General features: G+C 40.9%; 1 protein-coding gene across 2 annotated transcripts in view; it reads right to left on the bottom strand.

Annotated features, from left to right (window-relative positions):
• Window positions 1-26,693, bottom strand: part of SIMC1 (SUMO interacting motifs containing 1) — a 68,630-nt gene that overhangs the window by 3,015 nt on the left and 38,922 nt on the right. For both annotated transcript variants that reach the window (XM_061158172.1, XM_061158173.1), the window contains 5 exons: window positions 23,781-23,935; window positions 18,109-18,261; window positions 15,938-16,066; window positions 6,204-6,360; window positions 5,981-6,065 (listed from right to left, as the gene is read on the bottom strand). In XM_061158172.1, the coding sequence (XP_061014155.1) occupies window positions 5,981-6,065; window positions 6,204-6,360; window positions 15,938-16,066; window positions 18,109-18,261; window positions 23,781-23,935 (679 nt within the window). The remainder of the gene's footprint in view (window positions 1-5,980; window positions 6,066-6,203; window positions 6,361-15,937; window positions 16,067-18,108; window positions 18,262-23,780; window positions 23,936-26,693) is intronic.

The following is a 26,693-nucleotide window of genomic DNA, read 5'->3' as shown; positions in this document are numbered from 1 at the left end:
AGAAACAGTTGTGGCTTTGGTGAGTGCAACCAAATAAACTGGGTGCTGTGATAAACAGGAACATTGAGGATATAAGGGAAGCGGTGCATTCTAGTTGGGGAGGGTGTCTTAATTGAGTCCCAAAGGATGAGACAGAGGTAAGCATGCCAAAGTCTCGCAGAAAAGCAGTCTAGGGGAAAAGCAGTCCATGTAGCAAGAAAAAGTGCAAATGCCATGATACAGGAAAAGCTTGATTGGAAAACTAGAGGTCAGATCTGGGAAGTAAGAAGGAAAACAGGACTAGAAGAGACTGGCAGGCAGCCTGGCTCACAGACCAATGTGGAGTTTGTCTTCTCCACAAGCAAAAGGAGGGGTGTGAAGGGTTTTAAGCAGTGACATGTGCAATACTTCAGTCTGCTCCTGGGAAGCATGGCCACAGGGGACAGAATCCTCTTAGTAGAATCTGGTTTTCTTAAAGCATGTGCTACTCTGAAAAACAGGAGAATGACTGCGAAATAACAGAAAGGATTGACTGCAGAGAGAGGGATGGGAGACTTGGGAGCAAGAGGAACTCAGAATCAATGCAGGAAATTCAGAGAAGCGAAGGTCAGCAGTGCCCACCGAGCCATCGCCCAAGGGGCAGAAGTCCTGGCCAGTGGACGTGAACCATCCCGGCCCAGGCGGCGGGGCCTTGGACTTTATGCTTCAGTAGGGACGAGAGTTCTCACTGCAGAGGCTCTTGGGATTGTTGTGTGAGGCAGTTTATGCACAGGGCTTATGTGGGACAAGGCCTGCCTCATGATACTGGGGCTGGTAGTGCTGTTACTAGGTCCTGGATCAATACTAGGGCTAGCGACGATCATTTGTCAGGGTCATCGTCACGAGGACCTCCCATCTAACGGTCCCGTGGAGCCCTTCTCTGCGGCTCTTCCACGCACCGCCCTGTCAGTGCTGGCGGAACCCTGGGTGTCGTCTTCAGCCCCAATACCCTTCAGAGTGCTTCTGCTCCACCACTGGGACCCCACGGCATCACCCACACCCTCGTCACCATCACCCTCCCTGACCTCTCGCGTCCTCGGCCAAGCTGTCTGCCACACACGAGGCGTTTTGCTGGGTTCCCTTCACTCTGGAGCCAAGGTGAATGAGCGCGCTAACTGGGGGGCCCTTCGCGCCCACTCCGGTCTAGGAGTCTAGGTCTTGTTTCCTGCTGCTCTCCCCATGCTCACTGAATCCTAGTCCTACTAGTCTGTTCTATGTTCCTTGGACTCATTAAGTAGCTTCTGGCCTCGAGGTCTCTGGACATGCTGTTTCTTCTTTCTGGGAAACTTTGCCCTCCCTGTTTGCCTGGCTAATACCAGTACTTCACATCTTAGTCTGAGTATTCCTCCTTTAGGGAGGCCTTCCTGAGTTCCTCCATAAACAATGTAAGTCCTACTTTTTCCCATCACAGCATTTATTTTCATTGCAATTATGTTACTAGTGTGATGGTTTGTTTACAGCCAATCACTTCACCAGACAGTTAAGCTCTAGGAGGGCAGGGGCCACACTGGTCTTAGACACTGAAGTTTTTCCAATGAGCCAGGCACAGAGGAGGCACTGGGTAAATATTTATTGTCTGGAGGAATGTAGGAATGAACTGATGGTGCCTGAGTCTGATCTTCTCCCCTCTGTGGGTGAGGCCCCTTGCAGGAAGGCTGGTGTGAGACTCTCCTTGGAATGGACAGGTGTCTGACTTCTGCATCACCCTCAGTGGCCCAGAGTGAAATTCAGGAAAAGCATTTTGTTCATTTAAATGCCATATGTTTAAATTCCTAGATTCATAGCTTTAAAGTATATTCTAATTACTCACATGCATCAGGAGAACTCACAGCATATGGCAACTTGTAATTTTGCTGAGGCTCGGACTTGAGTTTCACGGCTGTGAAACTGGGGTGTGGGGGCACGCTTCCCTCAGCTCAGGTGACAGCCCAGCATCCACCTCTCTGGGGCTGCTGTGCCCTCTACGGGAACATTTAAAAAATGTGGGGGGTTCAAGATACATTGCTCCCCAAGGTCAAGGGTCAGTATGAGTAATTTAACCATGTATAGAGAGTTTAGGAAGTGGGCATCAGAAATTCCTTAGAACCTCATCTAATCTCATCCGGGATTTCACAGAATATTAATCTCCTCCAGTGTGTTTCCACCGTACACAGACTTTGGCAACAGACCTCAGTTTGAATCCTGGCTCTGCATGTGCTTTCCTCTCAGCTTTTGTTTGCCCACATGTGAGAGGGGGTTGGCACTCATCTCACAAGCTTACTGGGTTAGCTAAGCCAGTGTATGTGAATTTATCTATGCCCCCTTCCTCTCTTCCTCCTTAAAAGTTCTCAACAAAGGGCAAACGTGGACTCCCCAGCCTCTTTCTTTCCTCCCCCGCCCCTGGAGTTGGACAACACTCTGTGCGTGCTCAGTCGCTCAGTCGTGTCTGGCTCTTTGCGACCCCATGGACTGCAGCCCGCCAGGCTCCTCTGTCCACGGGATTCCCCAGGCAAGAGTACTGCAGTGGGTTGCCATGCCCTCCTCCCGGGGATCTTCTCCACCCAGGGACTGAACCTGTGCCTCCTGAATTGCAGGGGGATTCTTTATCTGCTGCGCCACCTGGGAAGCCCATTGGACAACTCTGGCTGACCTCAAAACGCACTCAATGACGTCCTCCGCCCACTTGAACAGGGCAGAGATGACTAAGGAGCCGTCGCAGTAAAGTGCCTCCTGATAAAGACACTGACTATTTCAGGGAACCATTCAGTTCTGTTCTTTGCAGGACACTATTTTCAAACTGCTGGTTCTAAATATTTCTTCTCCTTCTTAACTCTTTTCCAAAGAAGCTGAAAAGGATGGTAAGGATAAAATAGGATTGAACACCCCATTTATTCTTGGTTAGTATACACTGGTCTGAGAGCTTCCTTTCTCTTATTCAAGGTAGAAGAGAATATTCTGTAATAAAAATAGATCCCATGTCCACCTTAAATTACTATTGCCCATGACCCAGGTATATTCCCTGGGAAACAAAACAGAAATGAACAACAAGTATTAAAGGTGAACTTTAAACAAAACCAAGCTGCTTTAATATTAAACTTTCTGCTAGATCTCCAAAAGAAACAATTACATAAACTTCAGTGAGGCTGAGGACACATGGAATCTGCCTTGGGGCTTTGTTCTTAGAAGGACACATACCTTTCTTTGAGCATGTTAAAAACAGCACAAACCACAGAGCCACATGTCGTGGCCCTGACGGTGCTCTGTTATGTTTTAGTTACAAGCGTCTGAAACAGAGAGGACCCTTGTAGCATCCTCCTGGCCAGGCAACAGGCAGCCTGAGAGCCAGCTAACGCTGACTGAGCACCTTCTGCTTTATTTCATGCCTATTAGCAATTAGTCTTGGCAAGTTATGTATTATCATCCCCATTCTATAGAAGGAAGAAACTGAGGTCTAGAGATATAAAATTAGCTGCCCAATGCAGAGTAGGTGACTAGGTGATGGAACTGGGATTCAAACCCAGACCTTCTACATTAAATTCGGTGCTTTTAGTTTTTTTTAAATGTTTCTGTAATACCTTCCTCAATTCCAGGCACAAGAGGGTGTACAGACCATCTTATCTTCCCAAGAGCATTACTGAGCTAAAATCAACCTCAATATGATCATGGCAGGTAGATCATGTATGTGTGTATATAGGTGTGTGTATACACACACACACACACACATATGTATGCAATATATATATACATATATATATATTAAGGACAGAATAAAGGGCAGAAATAGCAAGGACCTAAAAGAAGCAGAAGAGATTAAAAAGAGGTGGCAAGAATACACAGAAAAACTGTACAAAAAAGGTGTTAACGACTCAGATAACCATGATGGTGTGGTCACTCACTTAGAGCCAGGTATCCTGCAGTGTGAATTCAAGTGGGCCTTAGGAAGCATTACTATGAACAAAGCTAGTAGAGGTGATGGAATTCCAGTTGAGCGATCTTAAATCCTGAAAGATGATGCTGCACTCAGTATGTCAGCAAATTTGGAAAACTCAGCAGTGGCCACAGGACCGGAAAAGGTCACTTTTCATCCTACCCAATCCCAAAGAAAGGCAATGCTGATGAATGTTCAAACTATCTTACAACTGAGCTCACTTCACATGCTAGCAAGGTAATGCTCAATATCCTTCAAGATAGGCTTCAACAGTATATAAACTGAGAACTTCCAGATATACAAGCTGGATTTGGAAAAGGCAGAGGAACCAGAGATCAAATTGCCGACATCTGTTGGATCATAGAAAAAGCAAGGGAATTACAGAAAAACATCTACTTCTGATTCATTGACTATGCTAAAGCCTTTGACTGTGTGAATCACAGCAAACTGTGGGAAATTCTGAAAGAGATGGGAATACCAGATCACCTTCCCTACCTCCTGAGAAATCTGTATGCAGGTCAGGAAGCAACAGTTAGAACTGGACATGGAACAACAGACTGGTTCCAAATAGGAAAAGGAGTAGGTCAAGGCTGTGTATTGTCACCCTGCTTATTTAACTTCTATGAAGAGTACATCATGAGAAATGCCGGGCTGAATGAAACACAAGCTGGAATCAAGACTTCAGCAGAAATATCAACAACCTCAGATATGCAGATGATATCAATATAATGGCAGAAAGTGAAGAGGAACTAAAGAGCTTCATGATGAGGATTGAAAGAGGAGAATGAAAAAGCTGGCTTAAAACTCAATGCTCAAAAAACTAAGATCATGGCTTCCAGTTCCATCATTTCATGGCAAATAGATGGGGAAAAAGCAGAAACAGTGGCAGATTTTATTTTCATGGGCTCCAAAATCACTGTGGTTGGTGAACTGTAGCCAGGAAGTCAAAGGAAGCATGCTCCTTGTAATAAAAGCTATGACAAACCCAGACAGCACAGTAAAAAGCAGAGACATCCCTTTGCCAAAAAAAGGTCTGTATAGTCAAAGCTATGGTTTTTCCATAGTCATGTATGGACATAAAAGTTGGACCATAAAGAAGCTTCTTTTTCAGGATCCCATCCAGGATCATGTTTTGCATATAATATTCATGTGTTTTAGTTTGATTTTAATCTGGAATAGTTCTTCAGTCTTCCTTTGTTTTTTTTTTTCTTCCTTTGTTTTTAAGATATTGGGACTTTTGAAAGTACAGGCCAGTTAGTTTGTAAAAGGCCCTTCAATCTGGGTTTGTCTGATGCTTCCTTTTGATTAGATTCAGGTCATGAATTTTTGGCAAGAACATTACCTAAGTGATGAGGTGTGCTCAGGGTATCACAAGAGGACTGTCAGTTTTCTCCCTTGTAAACTTACTATCTTTCCTTATGTAATTTATAATTACGTTAGTTTTCCTAGGGGCCTCATTAATCCTTGGCTGATCAAATCACTCTTATTTGAAGCACCTATTCCACCCCTATCCTTGTCTATATTTGCCCCTGAGTGTTAGTTAACTAATCAGCCTAACTCTCCCAGATCCTAAGTAGATTACTGGCTTTGCCTGTGACTGGGGCAGAGCCACTTTCACAGTCTTACATCGTTTGCAAGATGTACATTTTTACCTTGCCACTGATTTTCTGTGTATTTGTATCATACTGGCAGATGTTTACAACATCCAAGTCAGTGAGCAGTAGACCCAACAAAGATTCTGCAGTGATGGGCCAGGGAAAGCTGCCAGGGCTGTCAGGACATCAGTGAATCTTGCTCATGTTAGGACGACTTTCATTTACCCACGCAACCCGAAGGACTGCGAGGAGCACTGTAGCATCTGCCGTAACAAAAACACTAAGTGAATTCCTCTGTTTCAGAGCAGCGATTCCAGCTATGTCCCTTCTCGTTTCTTGCAATGACACCAAGGAACAAGGATTTACTGAAGTTAATAGAGTCCCTTATGTGACTTTAATTCATAATAATGTCCACTGCCAGACTCCCACACCACCTGGTTTGTGCCCAAATGCTCCTTACCTCTTAAAACATGCTGGTAACTGGACAACAGAAACTGCAGGTGCTCGACCAGCTCATCCCATTTCTGCCACTGGGTTTTATCCGACTGCAGAGATAGTAAAAGCAGTTGGTAATAAATTCTTTCCTCAGTAAGAGGTGTATACAGTTTTTAAGTAACTTTTATAAAAAGCTCCAGGATTAAGGAAAAGGTGGTTAGGCCTAGACTGAAGTAGGGAAAACGTACCTGACACTTGAGCAGTGATGTTGAATTGTTCAGGAAATAGAGGGCCTGGGCCAGAGACAAGGGGAGGCGGGTGGGCGTCTCACAGCTGTGGAGAAATATGATTTCCAGCACTTTGCAGCGTAGAAGGTGGCTTTCCATGGTAGTAAAGAACATCTCTCTGCATGGAGAAGAGATAGGGCACCATCACAACTATTGTTTCAAGGAACATATACCACAGTTCTCCCTGAATGCTCTAAACTTTGCCTAAACCAGAGAAGGCCAAGAAGGAACAAGGTAATGCTCAATATCCTTCAAAATCAGGCCTATGGACAGGGCACAAACGGATTTGTTCATGAATTGACACCTGCCAGACCGGGGGCGGGGGGGTGGGAACACCTTGACGTCTGAAAGTGAAGGACTAGTTTAGGACACTTAAAGATGAATTACAGCATACTCTAACCGAGAGAGTTGATCATGAGATTAAATGTTTCTCAATGGCCATAAAGTGCCATAATTGGCGCAAATGAAGATTATTATTAAGAGAAATAAAAGAGGACATTGCTCTCGAAAAGCTGATGGTTGAACAGGGCAAGAAGTGTGCAACAGGAAGCTGAAGTGCAGGGCGGGTGTACGGTGCGGCGGTGCTCCCGTGCCGCACACGTGGTCAGGGGCTGGAGGCAGCCTGACGGGGGAGGCGGCGCGGGTGACAGCGCCCGAGGGGAGTAAACAAGGTCCACTGCAACGCCAGGAAACACACGGCGACAACCGAGGAGAAAAGACACACATCTGGGGCACTGCGGCCTTCTTCCATTTCTGAGGAGTCCCCGAGGGACGTGGCCAGCGAGGGTGGGCTGGAGCACACTCAGAGGCTTGAGAAGAGAGCTGTAAAACAAGGGCTGAGCTTCGGGAAGGTGAGTCCCACTCACTGTTCTAAACGCAGTGTCGGCTCCCCCCCAGAACGCGACGGATCTCAGAGGCACAGGGAGCATCTCTGGACTGCCTAAAGGATGTTGACTGAAGGTGTGGTTGGTGGTTCTTGCCAGGTCTGAGCATCAGAACAGTTTCTGAGGAGTAGGCAGTGAGCAGATAAGGAGATGGCAGCAACAGAACCTGCCCCAGGTATCAGGGTTCTTTCTTCTACAGCTGCCCCTTTGCAGTGGGGCAACATTTGGAAAAATAGGGGGCTCTTGGTGCCACTGCCGCTTATAACAATGATAAATAACAAAGTGCCTCTTTGTTTTTATTTTCTCCTTCCTTTTCCTTTTGCTGTTCCACCAGACACGTGTTATTAGTGTAAAAGCGAAATTAAAAAAGCAGAGTAAATACTTTTAAAACCTTTGCTTCTTACCATTCTAAAGCTTAAAAAAAGTCTAAAATATTTATGAAAACCCATTTGATCTCTTTAATGTATTTGTTAGTACCATTCTATACCTTCTCTGTCAAATTTTCTTTAATACAAAGGACAAATTATTACATTCATAAGATATTCTCCAATTTCTTTTAAAGTCTAATTTCTACTCTGCATTTAGTGTTATGACTTTCACAGACAGTTGTTCTATTCAATAACTTTTAATTTCAAACTGTATTTTCTCTTCCAATTTTGACTCCAGAGCCTGCATTTGTCCTGGGTTTTATAATCCAAGATGGCAAACCCAGAAATATACAAAGGACAAGAAAGTAATTTTAATGTGTTGGACACAGTAGGAAATGGAAGTACAATTATCTATAGCAATTCAAATTCAAATTTTAAAAACAAGATAGAGAGGAAGGCTAAACTTCCACGTCCAGCCTTAACAAGTATATCTGGTGTTAGATTTACTCTTTTATCAACAATTATAAACCTGAACAAAATATATGAAATAACTATTTTCAGGCACTGGATAAACTACTATAAATGACTATTGTTCTGGAGAGAAAGGGAAACAAAGGTGGTGAACTCCATGTTTACACCAGATTTCCTGCTGGGGGCACTTTCTAACTAAGGCCAAGGAAAGTATGGGTCCTAAACAGAAAGCAGTGGATCTGCTGGGCAGAGCAGAGACTGGAGGTCCGGGGAGCTGAGGTGGCTGGAATATCTGTAATGGTCCCCCTTGGCACATGGACAGGGAGATAGCCAAAGCCTGGTGTAGAACAGTTAGTGAGGGCTGTGAGATGAATGGGGATTCAGGAAAGTGCCCAGTGTTGAGAGAGATGAGGTTTCAATGAAGTAGAGGAGAAATCTCATTGAACATGTTGGGCATGCGGGTACAACCCCAGAAGACTAAGCTATAGAACATTAGTCTCTTAAGAAAGGCTGCTTTAGAATACCCTTACAAGTCCTAGAAACAAGCTTCAAAAGAAGAAAGCTAATCTGCTAAGAAATCACTGTCTGTCAGAATGAAAGTCAATATTCTTTAAAGGAAGTCAGCAAATTTCAGACTCAACAACGGACCATTCATAATGTTACGCATACAATAAAAGTTATTAGATGAGGGAAAAAACAGGAAAATGAATCCATAACCAGGATCAAAATGCCCACAGAAGCAGACTGATGACACAAATGTTGGAATTAGTAGACAAGGACTTTAGAACAGCTGTTAAAAATATGCTCAAGATTAACCAACCAACCAACTAACCAAGATATATGAGTGACTAGATGGGGACTCGTAGCAAAGAGAAATGGACACTCTAAGGATGAACCAAATGGAAGCTCTTGTTCTGAAAGATATAATATCTGAAATTTAAAAAAAAAAAAATCCATTGGATACGCTCCACAACAAATTAGGCAGCACAAAAAAGAAAAGAAAAGATCAAGGAGCATGAAGACTATCCAAAGTGAAACAGAGAGAGAAAAAAAGACAAGTCAAACAAAATAAAACAAACAAAGAAACAATAGTAGAAAACACCAGAGTTGTAATATTCTGTGGAACAGTGAGACACAGCCTAGCATATATGTACTCGAATTCCCAGAAGATGATGAGAATTCAGGCCAAAAAAATTTTTTTAAATGCCCAAGATATTTCAAAATTTGATCAAAAATATCAACTCACAGATTCAAGAATCTCAATAAACCCCAAGCAGGGTAAACATAATGGAGACTACAACTAGTTACCATAACCAAGTAGACGGAAAAAAAGGCAGCGGCCAGAGGGAAAAGGGGCACACGACGTAGAAGGGAACAACAGTGAGAAGCTCTAATGACTTCCCATGAGCAAGCCAGAAGAAAGTGGAACATCTTTAAAATAAGTAAAAATACCTATCAATCTAGAATTTACTACTCATATATGAAGGTGAGACAACAAATCCAGATAAACAAAAGCTCAAAGAATGCATTACAAGTAGACTTGCAGTATAAAAAATATTAAAAGAAGTTAAGTGCTTTACATGGAAGAGAAATAATACCAAATGGAACTTGGATAATCAAGAAAGAAAGAACACCAAACATGGTAACTGTGTGGATCTGATGTGTGTTTTTTCCAACGACACTAAGCGATTAACCCAGTTTTGACACCACTCACCGCAGCGTCCGATTCCGCAGGGTAAGGGCTCAGTCTACAAGGCTGCCCTCTTTAGATGCCGACCCAAAGTCCAGGTTGTCAAGCTGTGCGCTTCTGAAACAACACAGCTACAGATGGAAGGTTCCCAGGACCCCCACTGAGCTTTGATTAATCTGCTACAGCAGCTTACAGAACTCAGATAAACCCTTTGCTTACTAGATTACCAGTTTATTATAAAACAGCCAAATGAAAGAGATGTGTAAGGTACGGGGAAAGGGTGAGGCACTTCCATGCTCTCTGGGTACACCACTCTACAGAGAATCTCCACCTATTTACCAACCTGGAAGCTCTCTGGACCTAGTCCTTTGGGGTTTTCAAGGAAGCCGCATTAGACAGGCATGGCTGATTAAATCAGTGACCATTGGTAACTGAACTCAACCTCCAGCCCCTGTCCCTTCCAGGGAGGAGGGGATGGAGCGGGAGGAGGGAGGGCAGTGGAGAGCTGGAATGGAAAGTTCTGCTGTCTAATCACATGGTTCCCCTGGCAACTGGCCCCCATCCTTCAGGTCCCCAAGTGGTTTTCTGAGATACCTCATTAATGGGACAAAAGATAACTTTATTACTCTCATCACTTAAAAAACTCCAAAAGAGCTCTGTGCCAGGAACAGGATGAAGGTCTCTCTCAAACACACACACACACAAGTGTGGATGGTAAAGAATCTGCCTGCAATGTGGGAGACCCAGGTTTGATCCCTGGGTTAGGAATATCCCCTGGAGAAGGGAATGGCAACCCACTCCAGTATTCTTGCTGGGAGAATCCCATGGACAGAGGAGCCTGGTGGGCTATAGTACATGGGATCGCGAAGAGTCAGACACAGCTGAGCAACTAACAACCAACATATAATGCAAAAATAGCACTCTTTGGCATTTATTCCAGAGAAATGAAGATTTATGTTTATTCAAAAATTTGTACATGAATATTTATAAAAGCTTTATTCATAATAGCCCCAAATTGGAAGCAACACAGATATCCTTCAATGGGTAAAATGGTTTAAAGAAAAATACCAAAGGTATACCCATACTATGGAATACTATTCAGCAATAAAAAGATATCACAACCTAAATGAATCCCAAGAGATCTATGCTAAGTGAAAAAGCCAATCCCAAAAGGTTACCTACTGTATGATTCCACTTATATATTTTGAAATGATCTAATTATAAAAATGGAAAATAGATGAGTAGTTGCCAGGGGTGGGGTGGGAGGGGAGTGGGTAGGGTTATAAAAGGTCAAAAACAAGAACATTTTCCAAAGTAACCAAGTACAATGACCAAAAAAAAAAAAAAAATCAGAAAATTAGTCTTAATGCAACAGTATTATATTAACTGTAGACTTTAATCAGATTCTTTTCATTGTCCTAATGTTGCTATTAATAGCAAAAGAAAATCGCAGGTTATGCACCACATTCAGTTGCCTGTTTTTTTCAGTGTCCTTTGGTCTGGAACAGTTCCACATTCTTGCTTTGTCTTTTATGACATTGACATTTTGGAAAAGTGCAGTTCAGTTTTTTTCGTAGAACATTTCTCATTGGGAATTTCTCTGATATTTATCCATGACTGGATGGAGGTTATGCATTTTTCGGCAAGAGGACTACGAAAATGTTTTGTGCATCCTATCAAGGAGCATATGCTATCAGTTTGCCCCACTGCTGGTGTTAATTTTGATTACTTGACTCCATAGTAATTTTTCACTTCATAATTAATATCTTGTGAGAATATACTTTCAGACTATGCAAATATTTTGGTACTTCACAAAATTTCATCATTTTAGTATCTGGTCATACCTGAATTAATTCTTATTATGATGGATGCCAAATGGTATTCTCCCCCTGAATTCATCATTTCTTCTTATATTTATTAGTTGGCTTTCTACTATAAGGAAGAGAGTCCCTTCTCTTCCTTCCTATCAGTATTAGAATCATGGGTTATTATTCTACACAACAGTTTATAGTCTTTTACTGTCAATATTTATTTTGACACTCAAATTATCTCAGATTTAGTCAGTGGAAGCTCTTTAAGCTTCTTTTGTCATGTTCTGAACATTCTTTGAACATTTCCTCACTTTTTGGATCAAGATGTTCTAGGCTCATTTCACACATTATCTCAGCTCTGGAATCAGGCATTCCTTAACAAACTCTGGTTCCTTTCAGTGTAAACTAGTATTTAGGAACAAAGGTCTGCGCACTGCTCCTAGGGTGTAGCTGTTCCTATGCTCTCTTGGTGGGTAGAGGTAGGAAAGAAATGTACGAATCCACACATACACACACATAATACATGTATGAATGCTCACACATCTATATTTATTCCTGTATCTACCTATTTATTAGAAACCACAAGCTCATATTGATGCCTCCAAATCCAATCCAGCACCACAGCGTTCCTTCTATCCTCTCCCCTTTTCATATGTGCAACTCTCTTCTCTGACAGTGAGAAACTTGGCTCTCACTATCCACACTACATTTAAGTGTTAAATCCTAGAATACATATAAGATAGTGTTTGAATTGTTAACACTTCCTGTGAAAAAGAAATTTACTAACTAGAGTTTAATATTTATTTACACTTCATTTGTTTGTCTTTAGCCTGAGGGTATTTAGTCCAAATACTGCGTTTTTTTTTTTTTGGGGGGGGGGGGCTCTACTTTTTTTTTTTTTTTTTAATTTATTTTATTAGTTGGAGGCTAATTACTTCACAACATTTCAGTGGGTTTTGTCATACATTGACATGAATCAGCCATGGAGTTACACGTATTCCCCATCCCGATCCCCCCTCCCACCTCCCTCTCCACCCGATTCCTCTGGGTCTTCCCAGTGCACCAGGCCCGAGCACTTGTCTCATGCATCCATCCTGGGCTGGTCAAATACTGCGTTTTAACTTACTTGGATACGCTGGGGAAGATGAACAGTTATCGTAAAAGGGTAGTACAAGGGATCTTTGTGGTGATGGAACAGTTCTGCATATGTTGATTGTTTTGGTGATTATATGAAGCTACATGTGATAAAACTGCTTAGAACTACATATGATGAGCGCAATCTGGATGAAATGGGTGAAATCTGAATATGTGCTGTAGGTTATACCAATGTCAGTTTCTTCTTTGTCATATTGTTACAGTTATGCAAGATGTAATCACTAAGGGAAAGAAAGTGAAGGGTATAGAGGACCGCTCGTACTAGTTTTTGCAACTTCCTGTGAATCTTTATTTAAAAATAAAAAGTAAAGAAAAAAAAGTTGCTTGGGTTTTTCCTCCCCCCAACTCTCTCCCCTCAGCCCCATTTAATTGAATAATAATTCATTTAAAACACAGGTTAATTTCTATCTGTTTGTATTGTTTGTTAGGCTATCCTCCAACTTCCTTATTGATTTTTTTTTGAGTATATAAAACATTAACATGGTTCTAAAAGTCTAAAAGCTATAACTATACGAAGCAGTGCACTCAGGGAGCGCTACACTGCCAACACCACTATTGAGGCCATCGTCACTCCAGCCTGCGCCCTCGCTCCTGCCCAGCCCATCTGTCCCCACATGTGAGCAACTGGACTGGGTCTGCATTTATCTTAACTTTGCTTCTTTTTTTACAATTATAATCAAGTATATTAAAAAACTTCTCATTCTTATATGTATCTTTATTATGCATACTCTATGTATTTTGCTTTGTTTACTTAACAATATATTTTGGGAAACAGTTCATTAAAATTTTGCTCCTATTTTTAATATTTACTTTTATATAGCTACATCTTCATTGTGTAGATGTACCACAGACTTTCAACCACTGTCCTATGTATGGGAATTTGGGTTGTTTCTAGTATTTTGCAATTATAAACATGCTGTTGTAAATATCCTTTTGCATATGTATTTTCATATTCTTAAATGTGTATCTTTAGGATAAACTTCTACACATGATTTTTCTGGGTCAAGAGGTAATGTACATTTAGCTTTGTTAGATATTGTAAAATTCCACCACACATACCCCTGCCTCCCACTGACCATAACGCTTGTACCATTTTGCATTACCACCAGGAATGTATGGGCACCTACCTGCTTTCTCAAACCTTCACTAACAGACTGTTTTATAGTACTTTAAAATTTTTATTATTTGTATAGGTTGGAAATAGTATCTCAGTGTAGTTTTAATTTACATTTATTTTTTATATACATTTCTTTATAAGTGAAGTTGGACATTATACAAAAATAAAATTACTATCTCTAGTAAACATAGATGAAAAAGCCCTTAACAAAATATTAGCAAGTTGAATCTGTCAATAGAAAAAAATAATATATCACAATCAAGTAGGGTTTTTTATTCCAGGAATGCAAGGTTGGTTATAATATGAAGAAATCAATCAATGTAATTCATCATATCAATGGAATGAGGGAAGAAAAACTATGATTATTTCAATAGATGAACAAAATACATTTTATATATTCCAATACCTATTCTTCATAAAACACGGAATATCTTAGACAAAGAAGGAGGCCTCCTCAATCTGACAATGGGCACCTATGAAACATCCACAGCTACTATTATACTTAATGGTCAAAGACTGAATATTTTTCCTCTAAGATCAGGAATAAGGCAAGGATATCTGTTCTTGTCACTTCTCCAACATTCTATTAGAGGTATCAGCCCTTGCAATAGGGTAAGATAAAGAAGGAAAAGGTATACAGATTGGAAAGGAAGATATTAAATTTTTTATTTGCAGACAATATATTGTGTAGGTAGAAAACTCTAAGGAAATCACAGAAAAATTCCTACTAAAATAACTGAATTCAGCAAGGCTTCAGGATTTCTACCACTATCAGTGAGTCACTGGAAAATAATAGGTTACATAAGTTACACTTTTGTCAAAACTTTGGAATGATACCTATGTAAATTAGTTTATATCATTTAACAGAATGTAAACTATACATAAACTTTAAAAGATTAAAAGGTAAGGCCATATAAAGTATCTTCTAGTATAATTTGGGGTGGTTGCAAATTTTCCCTTCCTGAAAAGTTTTAAATTAGGACCAGGTTTCATTTAAGCTATTTTTGTCTATGTTTAGTTTAAATTTATTTACAGTTACCTACTCCTTAGATTTCCCATCTCTCACTAAAATCTGGGCATAAATAAATAAACAGTATGGACGCTGGATCCAAATGAAATACTAACGAAGTGATAGAGCAAGCATGATATTTATGAATGCTTCCTTCTGGCTGACCACTGTAACGTACTGCCTTCTTTGAACTGACCTTGGAATTAGGAAGTCCTAGGTTTAAATCTGGATTCTAAATCTGATTAGCGATGTAAACTTTGGCTAGTTATTTAACTATTTAGAGTATTTTTCTCATTTGTTAAATGGGAACACCATTATAAAGCTTTACAAAAACATGGGATAATTAATGTAACAATGATTGGTGCATTGTATGGATCCAATACATGTTTGTCTTAATCTTAGCAGGATAGTTTAACTAAATCTTTACTACAATTCTATTTGGAATGACATTTTCTTCTAACAGAGGAACCAGAAATGTACAAGAGTAGTCTTGGTCACCAGCTGGGAGCTTAGGGGTGGGGTGGGAGGCAGACAGGAGCTGACAGAGACTCCCTAGGGGGTCGCCAGCCTACGGCGGCTCTCCCCTGGTGAGTCCTGTCCCAGCAACTGTTCACGAAATTACAGTCAAGATAGCTTATTTTCCCTCCTTTGGGTTCTAAAATGACTGGTTCAAAGGAGGAATCATTGGTCCTAGCCAACTCTTATTTCTTTGTCTCCTCCTGATGGAACGCTTCACTGATTAATGTTTAGAGAAAGTGAATCCCTTATTCCTGATAACTGGGCTCATTTTACAGGTACAGCTGTATTCACTCTTGGATCAACTCTTCTTCCCCTGAGACGGACAGGCCTATTTCACCCAGCAAGACTTTAGTAAACATTTATACCAGGCTCTATGGCTGAGGGCTAGAGAAGATGGTAGTTCTTAACAGCTGAAAACTCGAGGGATAAATAAAGTTATTAGACAAATGGATAAAGTGGGAAATTTAGGCTGCATTTAAGGTACCCTGCCTCTTCCTAAGAAATTATGCTTTAGTTGCAAATAATAATTGGTTGAGAAACTATTTCTTTCAAAAGCTTAAAGAGACAGGAACTATTTCTCTACCTTTTTTCTCCCTAATTTAACTACTGTTTGGAATTTTCTTTTGAAATTATGTTCCCAGATCAAAAAACAAAAGAAAACTAAGACTCACCTCTGACTCCTCTCAGGAATGTCCAGCACAAACCCAAACATCATTTCGGCAATTTTATTGGAGCTGCACGTGGGGGTCCTGTCCACCTCGACAGCAATAGACAGCATCCTCTGGAGCTGGCACACAATCCTGAGTCCAGAACACAGAACACAAATGAGCGGGAGGGTCCCTGCTGGCTGGGATGAGGTACCCGCCGGCGTACTAAAGGCTCTCGTAAAGCACACACTAGGTCAGGGAGAACTACTCAAGCATCAGCATGCTTTTATTAGCAATTTCACCTACCTGAAGCCCTTTTGCCAGATCATACTATCAACCTCTCAGAACCTGGGGTTGCGCTGCAAAAGCAAGCTGCTTTTAAATTAAAAAATAGAAACATACAATCTTTTTAAAAATATAGTTGCTTATCTATTTATTTAAAAAAAAATTTTGGCCATGCCATGAGGCAAGTGGGATCTTAGTTTCCTGACCAGGGATCAAACCTCTAGAACCTTCCTCAATCTGCCCCTGCATTGGGAAGCATAGCATCCCAACAACTGGACTGCCAAGGAAGTCCCTAGGAACATATAATCTTAAGGATCTAGAGAACTTTAAGGATATCTAACCTAAAGCCTCTATATTCTACGGATGAAGAAACAGGTCCAGAATGACTAACAATTATCTGAATTTCTCTGATAGGAGAAAATACAAATTTACTACGTAGTTTTCTCCCGTTACTGGTTCCTTTACAACAATCTTTCCCTAAGTTCAGTGTCAGAATTTCAACTGGTGAAACGTGACCCTCTCTCCCATCAGACCTAACTGTGGGAGAGACCCAGGCTGAAAGAAGGAATCTGAGCAACCCCTCAGAAGGTGAGCCTCGCCTGAAGCTAGGCTTTTCTTTCCAATGTCTCTTTTATTTTTTTTTCCCAATTATTTTTATTAGTTGGAGGCTAATTACTTTCTAATGTGCACTGTTATTTGTGAGGCAAAGAAGGGCTCTGTTTGCAGAAAATCTGCAGCCAGGGACACAATAGGTAGACCAGAGTCAGATCAGATTCTGGCTCTGCAATGACAAGCTATTCAATATTTGACAAATTACTAAACTGCTCTGAGTCAAAACTCTCTCATCTCAAAAAAGGGGAAATAACGCCACCTATTTCAGAAAGTTGTGCTGAGTAAGAGATCTGGCATATAGGCACTAGTTAATGGTAAACAGCAGTGCCTACTCTTGTTAAGATCATGATAAATTGATTTTTGAGGGCTCTAATTTTATTTTTCTAATATCTACTTATAATTACTATTATTATATTAGCTTTCTCTTAGGGAGCAGTGTCTGCCTCTCTCTTGGTCTATATACTGGGGTTCTGACATAATCTTGTTTTCCTACTTTAGGACGTTCCCCACTCTGCCCAAGCAAATGGTTCATTGTTCCAAAACATTCTCCCTTTAGATATATGACTGTCTCCTAGATTAGTTAAAATCCATAGTATTTATATAAGAATCCGGTCAGTGCAACTAAATTATAGCTCTGTGAATTTAGGCACAAATGCTATATTTGAAATATCAAGCGTAACTGGCTTTTTAAACATAATTGACATAGAATAGCAGGTTACTTGTACAAGGGCAGCTCCAGCCCACAAAATCCTGGCATTTCCCCAAAAATGCCAAGACCACTTTCAGTTCCGTAAAAGAAATGCCAGGAATTTCTTTCCAGTGCAGTCTGAGGGAATGGGACCTGATCTGGTCTGAGCCGTTGCTGCTACAGCCTGCTGGAGCCTGCAGGTTCAACGGCTATTCTTCCAGGGCTGGAGGAGAGAAAGCCAGGCCCCTGAGGATTAGAGGCTGCTAGAATACCCACTACCCATGACTCCGCATCTGTCAGTGGACAGATGAAGCGGTGAGTGGCTGTGGAGTCTAGGAAGGGGAGCACACTGATGTTGAGCTTTTGCTCCACTTCAGCTGGTGAATTCACTTAGTGAAGTCCTGCTCATCTAGGGGGAAAGCATCTGCTTTTGTTTTACCTCTGGAATTAGGAACTTAGCCTTTAGTCAAACTAAGGCAGTTTTTAGTAAGAATCAGCCTATTTCATAAGAGCTGTTAATTCTGGGGAAACTGCTCATAGACAGTGGTGCTAGTCTCCGACACAGTAAACCCCAGAGCTCCAGGGAAGATAGCTTCTGCCTGCTCCTTACAGCTGATTGGCGTTCTTTGTCAGGTTAGGTTGGGAGGAAGGGTGGCTACTGCTGGTCTTCAAGATTCCTTTTCCTGGAGAGGTCTGATTCTCATTTGGGGGCTGGATTAATCTGTCTTCAGTTACTGCTCTGATCAACCACTTGATGACATCCCTGCAATGGAGAAAAAGATAAAAAAGAAAGTTTAAACTTCTGTCTTACTGTTACGGTGCTCAGAACTGCAACTTTAACATGGACTCCTAGACACCTAGATTTCCCTAAAGGCGACAGAGAGGGGCACTTAGGCTATTTTGAATATTTTACAAGTCTAATGGAAACCCTACATTTAATTGCAGGAAGGTTACACAAGGTAAGTAAAATGTCAACATTTTTCTTTAAGTTAGAATTATTGAAAGGTATCTCCAAGGTTAAAGAGTACTATCTGTGGCTTCCTGACCAGGAACATTCCTTGACAAGGCATAAAGTTGGACTAGACAACCTCGTTGGCTTTCTATTATTAGCCTAATAACCAAAGTTTATAGTATGTTCAGTGCAGTCATACCTGTACAGGGTGTAGGCTCTCAGCATTAGTAAGATAAAAGCTTCTGATACAGTCCACATCTACTTTTGTTGCCTTCTAAAATTTAACTAATAGTAAATAATTTTTTAAAAATCCACAAAGAAGGGAAGAAAAGGAAGGCAGATAATAACAGTAAAAATCTGGAAGTTGGAAGGAAAATGAGTATTTCACAAAACAGAATATTATATAGTAGTGGAAATGAATAAGCTACAGTGGATAGGTAACAATATGGACAAATTTTAGTACACTATAATATTAAGTGAAATAAAAGTACCAATTGATTATATATAGCATGATACTCTCTTATATACAGCTAAAAGGAACTAGAATAAAAATATATACTTCACAGGAACACATACAGATGCAATAAACTACATAAAAAAGAAAGGGAAATGATGAATATTTGGGATGCCAATTACTTTGGATGCAAAAAGGTGCAAAAGTGGGTGATAAGAGGATCGATAGATGGTTGCTGCTGCTGCTGTCACTTCGGTGGTGTCCGACCCTGTGCAACCCCATAGGCGGCAGCCCACCAGGCTCCCCCGTCCCTGGGATAGATGGTTAGATGTAGGTCATTGTCAAGGTCCTATCCTTTGATTTAAGGGGTGGGGTAAGAGATGCTGATTACAAAATTCAGAGTAACCAATTAGCTAAGTAAATAAGGCAAATGTCATATTTAGATGATGTTTAAACTAACTCTATACCTTTGGCAAAGGGATACATTTGAACTGACTTGGCAGAATTGAGGAAGCTGAATACTAAGCCACCAGCAGAGAAGAGTAATCCTATTCAATCCTATTTAAAAGGCAGTACAAGGTTTCCATGAAGTTAGGATAAAAGAGGGTAAATTAAAAAATAAATATAATGGTTTATAATCTGTTTAAGAAACTTTTAGAGTCCTAGATCTTCTTTTCCAACCCTGAAGACTACAGGTTAACTCTGTGGAGAGATAAATAGGGTCTCTGGACTAGGATATCAGGCACAGCTGGGAAACAAAAGGCATCAAAGCAAAAGCAGGGTGTTAAGTGAAACTGCGCATGCTCAGTGCAGAGATCCTTGCCATCTTCCCACACCTACTTTCAAAAACCTGGCATCCTGGTCTCTATCCTTCATGGAGGAGATCTGAAGTCTTTTCTGGAAAACCCATCCAGCCCAAGAGGAAAGATCTAAAGTCACTGACAAGATATTTTCTAAGAAATGAGAAGCCGGTTCCACCTGCAGGAAAACTCAGAAATGACAAGTCCCCACCTGTACTCAGAGCTTTCATCAGCTTTTGAGTTGCCCTTAAACATGAATAGAGCACCAGATTTTTCCAGACATCTATGGACATATTCTAACATAAGAGATAAAGGAAAAAACCCCAAACCAACCCTCCTCTCGCCTCAAAAAAGCAACTTGGATAAACAGACATTATACAGAAAAATAACAAAAACAAAAGCTGTCATTAGTAACATCAAAGACATGAAAAGACACAGATCCATGAAAGAAAAAGACAAGAACAGATTCCTATTTATTAATTTTAAAAAGGAACACTTAAAGAAAAATTAAAAGAGCTCTTGGAAATTAAAAATATGGTAACAGCAATGAAAACTCTATTTTCCAGAAATGAAGGATATGAAATGGCCCACTGAATGCCCAGCATAACAGATGAATACAGACCTAAAACAAGTATACTGGGCAAAAAGAAGAGTCTGCAAACATCCAGAGAAAAAAATCAAGGCACATACAAAGAATCAGTAATCAGAGTAGCCTATGGCTTCTTAACAGCAAGAAGCTAGAAGACAATGGAAAATTTGGAAAATTTCCTTTAATATTCTGTAGAAAAGTTGTTTGTAACCTAAATATCTATACTCACATGAATCAATGTGTTGAAGATAAAGATATTTTCAGACATATAAAAGCTCAAAAATTTTACTTCCCACATACCTTTCTAAGAAGCTACTGGAGACTGATCCATCAAAACAAGGGAGCAAACCAAAAAAGAAAAGATATGAAACATATCCAACACTGGGAACAGGTGAAGAGAATTTCACATTTATGATAGAGACTTGGCAAAGAGGACAGCCAATCCGGGTTAAAGGAGGTCAAAGTACTCCACAACAGACCTTCAAGAAGAAGAACCTCGTAAGTGTGAGCAAACATCTTGACAGGATATTTAAATCAAATGGCAGATAATTTGGGGCTGACTTCTGATATGCAAAAGAATAGGAGGAAACTAAAAATGAGGCAATTATTAACTCTACAGAAAAGAAAAAGTTATGAGTGGAAGGAAAAGTAATCATAGTTTAGTACTGGGCTCAACTCTGAGTAGCACACAGTTATAGTGATCAGAACATCACATACTGATCTAAACAGAATTCTGATATAGCTATATTGTGGTATGGGGGCTGGGAAGTGTGTGTGTGTGTGTGTGTGTGCGAGGAGGGAAAGAGGAAAAAGAGCTAACTCCTCATCTTTCAGGTGGGGAGTCAATAGATTATAGCTAACAGTGGACTGCAAGGAGATCCAACCAGTCCATCCTAAAGGAGATCAGTCCTGAGTGTTCACTGGAAGGACTGATGTTGAAGCTGAAACTCCAATACTTTGGCCACCTCCTGTGAAGAAATGACTCATTTGAAAAGATCCTGATGCTGGGAAAGACTGAAGGTGGGAAGAGAAGGGGACGACAGAGGATGAGACGGTTGGATGGCATCACTGACTTAATGGACATGAGTTTGAGTAAATTCTGGGAATTGGTGGTGGACAGGGAGACCTGGCGTGCTACAGTCCACGGGGTCGCAAAGAGTCGGACACGACTGAGTGACTGAACTGAACTGAACAGTGAAACATCAATAATTAGCAACACAAGCAAGTTATTCAGCCATGAAGAAGTTAAATCCAAGGAATCTCTTAAATAGTTGAAAGCAGTTACCCCTGTGGGAAAAAATGTGGGTGAGGTCATCTGGGGACAACTATATTTCTTAAATTGTGTAGAACCAGATTACTCTTTGTAAGCACAGTTAAAAAGAAAAGAAAATCCCTTAAGGGGTCACATGGAGACTGACTTACCACCACTCTCTTTTGAAAGCTTATCTTTGAGGTATAACTTACATAAAATAAATTTACACTGGTTTTTGTTTAACGAGTTTTTTTTTAATTTTAATACAGAAAACAGAAATTTTATTTGCACGAAGCTAAGGATTACAACCCAGGAATAGCTTCTTCTCTGACAACTAAAGGTCATAGCACAGTTATATCATTTGATGTTTTGATAAATATATGCACATATCCATGGACCACAACCTCAATCTAATAGCCATCTCTTATTGAATCAAAGGGCTTCCCTGGTGGCTCAGACGGTAAAGTGTCTGCCTGCAATGCACGAGACCCAGGTTTGATCCCTGGGTCGAGAAGATTCCCTGGAGAAGGAAATGTCAACCCACTCCAGTACTCTTGCATGGGAATCCCATGGACAGAGGAGCCTGGTAGGCTACAGTCCACAGGGTCACAAAGAGTCGGACGCGACTGAGCGACTTCAATTTAGTTTTAGTTTTTTATTGAATCAAATACAGCTTGTTTTCCCTCCAGCTGGAATTGACTTTTTTCACTAAGCACAAAATAGTGTATTTTATTTGCATTTAGAGGTCATAAATTCCCATGTTTAAACTCAAGAGCATAGTGTTGGGTATACTGAGAGGCTTACACCCTGAAAGGTGGAAATGAAAGTCAGCAACTTGTTAACGGATTGAGTTGGGTTCATGTCTCCCATCTCCCAATTCAATGCCTAAGCTCACAAAGCAGAATGGTCAGGAGAGCTGCTGTCACTATTTAAATTGTTGTTTTTCAATTTTACACCCAATTACACTATCCTGTGCTCTCTGTAGTTTCTCTACTTACTGATTTTCTACCCCCTATAATTAACATTTAAACTTTACATAAAATGCCACATCCACAGAAATGGATAGAAGCATGCAAACTAAGGGAGAAAAAGCCATTGTCGTTATTGCTCAGCTGCCCAGTTGTGTCTGACTCTTTGAGACCCCATGGGCTGCAGCACGCCAGGCGTCCCTAGCCTTCATCATCTCCCAAAGTTTGCCCAAGTTCATGTCCATTGCATCGGTGAAGCCATCCAGCCATCTCCTCCTTTGATGCCCTCTTTTCCTTCTGCCCTCAATTTTCCCAGCTGATTGATACTCAAAAACATAATGAAATGTCCTTCCTTTTTAATTAAAGGAATTATAATAGTCAATATCCCATATTGGCCTGTGAAAACTATTCTTAACAAATATGCAAGAACATATGAGAATGTATATATGACTGAAAAAATCTCAGTGATGTTTTGAAAAAAGGAATGCTGAAGAGAACCGTTTCTAAAAGAAGCAAAAGAAGGGGGTAGGTAGTTCCAGGATGAAAATTCTAGTCTGAGATCCCTACCCTAGAAGCCACATTTCCCCCCACTTTTATAAGGATATGGTAGTTTCCCACTCTGAAGCTTCCATAAGCTTTAGCCTTGATTTTACAGAAAAAAATAACAAACCACGTTTGCTACCTGATTATATCTTGTTCCATGTAACCTATTATCATAAAAGACTTCTCAGAAAGTAGCAGTGACAAATGAAGCTTATCCTGAGTTACTCAGGGGGGTGGAAATAAATTTAGGCTTGTAGCAGTTGTGAAGTTTTACACAAGTTCATGTTTTCCCGGTATCTCATGAGGCTGTCTGAACAATACTGAAATAGATTAAAGGAAGTTTGATGGTCTCAAGAGGAAAAACCACACAAGTTATGGCATCTGACACACAGTTGGTACACAGACTTTTTTCCCTAGGACTGTCTATATCTGCCTGCGATGCAGGAGACCTGGGTTTGATCCCTGGGTCGGGAAGATCCCCTGGAGAAGGGAATGGCTACCCACTCCAGTATTCCTACCCGGAGAATTCCATGGACAGAGGAGCCTGGTGGGCTAGAGTCCATGGGGTTGCAAAGAGTCAGACAGGATTGAGCGGCTCACACTTTCACGTTCATAGTAATGATAACCACCCCTGTTATATTATCTAGTCACTGGACAGTCTCAGCTGCCCGCTGCGCTTTCGGGACTGGACGGCCTGTCGCCCCAGGCTGCAGACGCTGCTTACCTGACATTGTGGGGCTGCTTGTCGCAGGACAGCACGGTGCTTGCAATGGCTTGCTGCAGGTGCTGTCGCTGCCGCCTCAGGATCTGCTGGAAATCATCTTCCAGGGTCTGTACGACGTAACGCAGAAAGAAGACTCGCCCGGGCAGGTTTTGTCCCTGGGGGAGAAAAAGCGAGAAGCAAGAATTTCCTCTGTCTCCTGGATGACACACCACTGGGCCCCCACAAACACTAAGTCAGGGGAGCATGCATGAGTCAGCAAGTGTGTCTGTGTCTAAAAGAGAGGCTTGTGGGAGAGAGCAGCAGCCTAGGCTATTACAAAAGAGGGCAAGCGGGGCAATCCTAGAGCTTGAAAAGTCAGTCTCTTTCTCTCACTGAACCTCAGTGATGAACCCCGGGCTCAGGATAGCCCCCAAGCTGTGTATATCTGGAGAGACAGACAGAAAAATGACTGCTAAGCTGCTAGATCAAACCACCATGATCTTTATCCCACTGCTAAACTTCTAGCAACATGAGCTGATGTACAGTCTATTGTTTAAGCAACGCTGAGATGGGTTTTTTGTTACAGGTGAAATGATCCTAATTGCTGAAGCCCAGCTAATGCAGGTAAAGAGCATGGGCTTTGGTGATGCAGAGACCTCATGTATTTCTTTGAAACTCAGCCCCATTCCTTATTTAACTTACTGCTCTGAGTCTCAGTGTCCTCATGATTCACATGAGGACATAACCTTACCTTCCATAACCTTACCTACATAACCATAACCTTCACATAACCTTACCAAAGCCAGGCAGGCATGCACAATTTGTTGGTTTCCTTTTACTGATGAAGAGAGACTTAATTCTGGCCTTGTTCTATTTGTTTTCTAAAGGCCTTACAGCTTTTTGGTCCCTCATTTCCTGCATCATCATCTTTTGTCTTTAGTTGATTTTTTGGGTAATGAAATGCTTACATTCTTCTCTAACTGCCTTCTCTGTACATTCTATAGCTAGTGTCCTTGTGGTTACCATGGGGATTACATTTAACATTCTAAAATTATAATACTTTGAATTTATACTAGGTTCACTTCAATAACACACAAAAGCTCCAGTCTTTATGGCTGTGTTCCCACCCGTTTTAGTTAAAGTCACAGAACTACATTGTGTGACCAAAAATAAACTAGTAATTCTTTAAAAAATTTTTGGTTTATTTATTTAGTTTTGGCTGCCCTGGGTCTTCACTGCTGTGCTCAGGCTTTCTCCAGTTGCTGCAAGTGGGGGCTACTCTCTAGTTTCGACGCACGGGCTTCTTCTGTTGTGGTGATGACTTCTTCTGTTGCAGAGCAGGGGCTCCAGGGCACACGGGCTTCAGGAGCTATGGCTTGCAGGCTCTAGAGCGTGGGCTCAGCAGTTGTGACACAGGGGCTCATCTGCCCCCATGGCATGTGGAGTCTTCCCAGCCCAGGGATGGAACCCGCATCCCCTTCATTAGCAGGCAGATTCTTAACCACTGGACCACCAGGGAGGTCCAATAATTCTTTCTGGTTCTTTTCAATCTTTCAAATTATGTAGAAAACACAATGTGGAGTTACAAAGTTAAATAACACTAGCTTTTAGATTAATAATTTAAATATGTATCAGTCAATTAATACATTATAGAAAACCAATGTGGAGTTACAAATCACTGTCACAATAGTTTTTATAATTGCCCATGTATTTATCTTTACTGACATCTATTTCTTCATATGTCTTCAAGTTACTGTTTAGTATTTCATTTTACCCTACAGGACTTCTTTCAGTGTTTCCTGCTGGGCAGGACTAGTGGGAATGAATTCCCTCAGCGTTTGTTTATCTGGGAGTATCTTTACCTCACCCTCATTTTTGAGGGACAGTTTTGTTGGATACAGGAGTGTATCACCCCACTGCCTACTAGCCTCATTTCCGATGAGAAATCTTACTGAGGATTTGTTTTGATGTGTCACTTGTCTCCAGATGCTCACTCATTTCTTGAAGGCAAGTTTTGCCAGATATGCTATTCTTGGTTGACAGCTTTTTTCTTTTAGAACTTTGAATACATCATCCCATTACCTTCTGACCTACATGGCTTCACTGAGAATTTGCTGAGAGACTTATACAAACTCACTCATATGTGATAATTCACTTTTTCCTTGCTGCTTTTAAGTCTGACTTTTAACAGTTTGATTATAACGTTTCTTGGTGTGAATCTCTTTGGTTTATCCTTGTTGGTGTTAACCTTTTTGAATTTGTAAGTCTATTTCTTTCCTCAGATTTGGGAAGTTTTTTGGTCGTTAAGCTCTCTGCCCTCTTCTCTTTTCCTTCTCTGGAACTCCTGTAATGTATATGTGGCCCGTTTAATGACGCCCCATAGTCCCTCAGGTGCTCCTCAATTTTCTTCACTGTTTTCTTTTTGCTCCTCTGTCTCAATGATTTCAAAGACCTTTCTTCATGTTCACTGATATTTTTTCCTCCTGCCTGATCAAGACTGTTGTTGAACTCCTCTAGTGAATTTTTCAATTCAGTTATTATACTTTTCAGGTCCAGAATATGTTTGATTATTATCTACAGTTTAAAAATTTAATATTCTCATTTTGTCCATGCATCATTTTCCTGCTTCATTTTGTTTGTGTTCTGTTTTGTGTTCTGCTTTCCTTGAGCATCGGAGATTTGCATTTCTTTAGGGTCACTTTCTGGAACTTTATTTCATTCTTTTGATTGGGCCACACTTCCCTGTTTCTTTGTGTGCCCTGTAATGCTCTTTTGAGATTTAAACATTTGGAAAAAAAACCAACTTTCCCAGTCCTTATGCATTGAGTTCATGCAGGGCAGGGCCCTTAACAATCAGCCTGGCTAAAGGTCCTTAGCGCTCTCAGAACTTTTCTGGAGATGTGTTTTCTCTGAGCTGTGTGTGTGCTTTTATCT

The sequence above is a fragment of the Dama dama genome, chromosome 12 (genome assembly GCF_033118175.1).
Source record: "Dama dama isolate Ldn47 chromosome 12, ASM3311817v1, whole genome shotgun sequence".
Taxonomy (NCBI): domain Eukaryota; kingdom Metazoa; phylum Chordata; class Mammalia; order Artiodactyla; family Cervidae; genus Dama; species Dama dama.
Note: the sequence above shows the minus strand (reverse complement) of the source record. Positions and strands in the feature narration are given on the sequence as shown.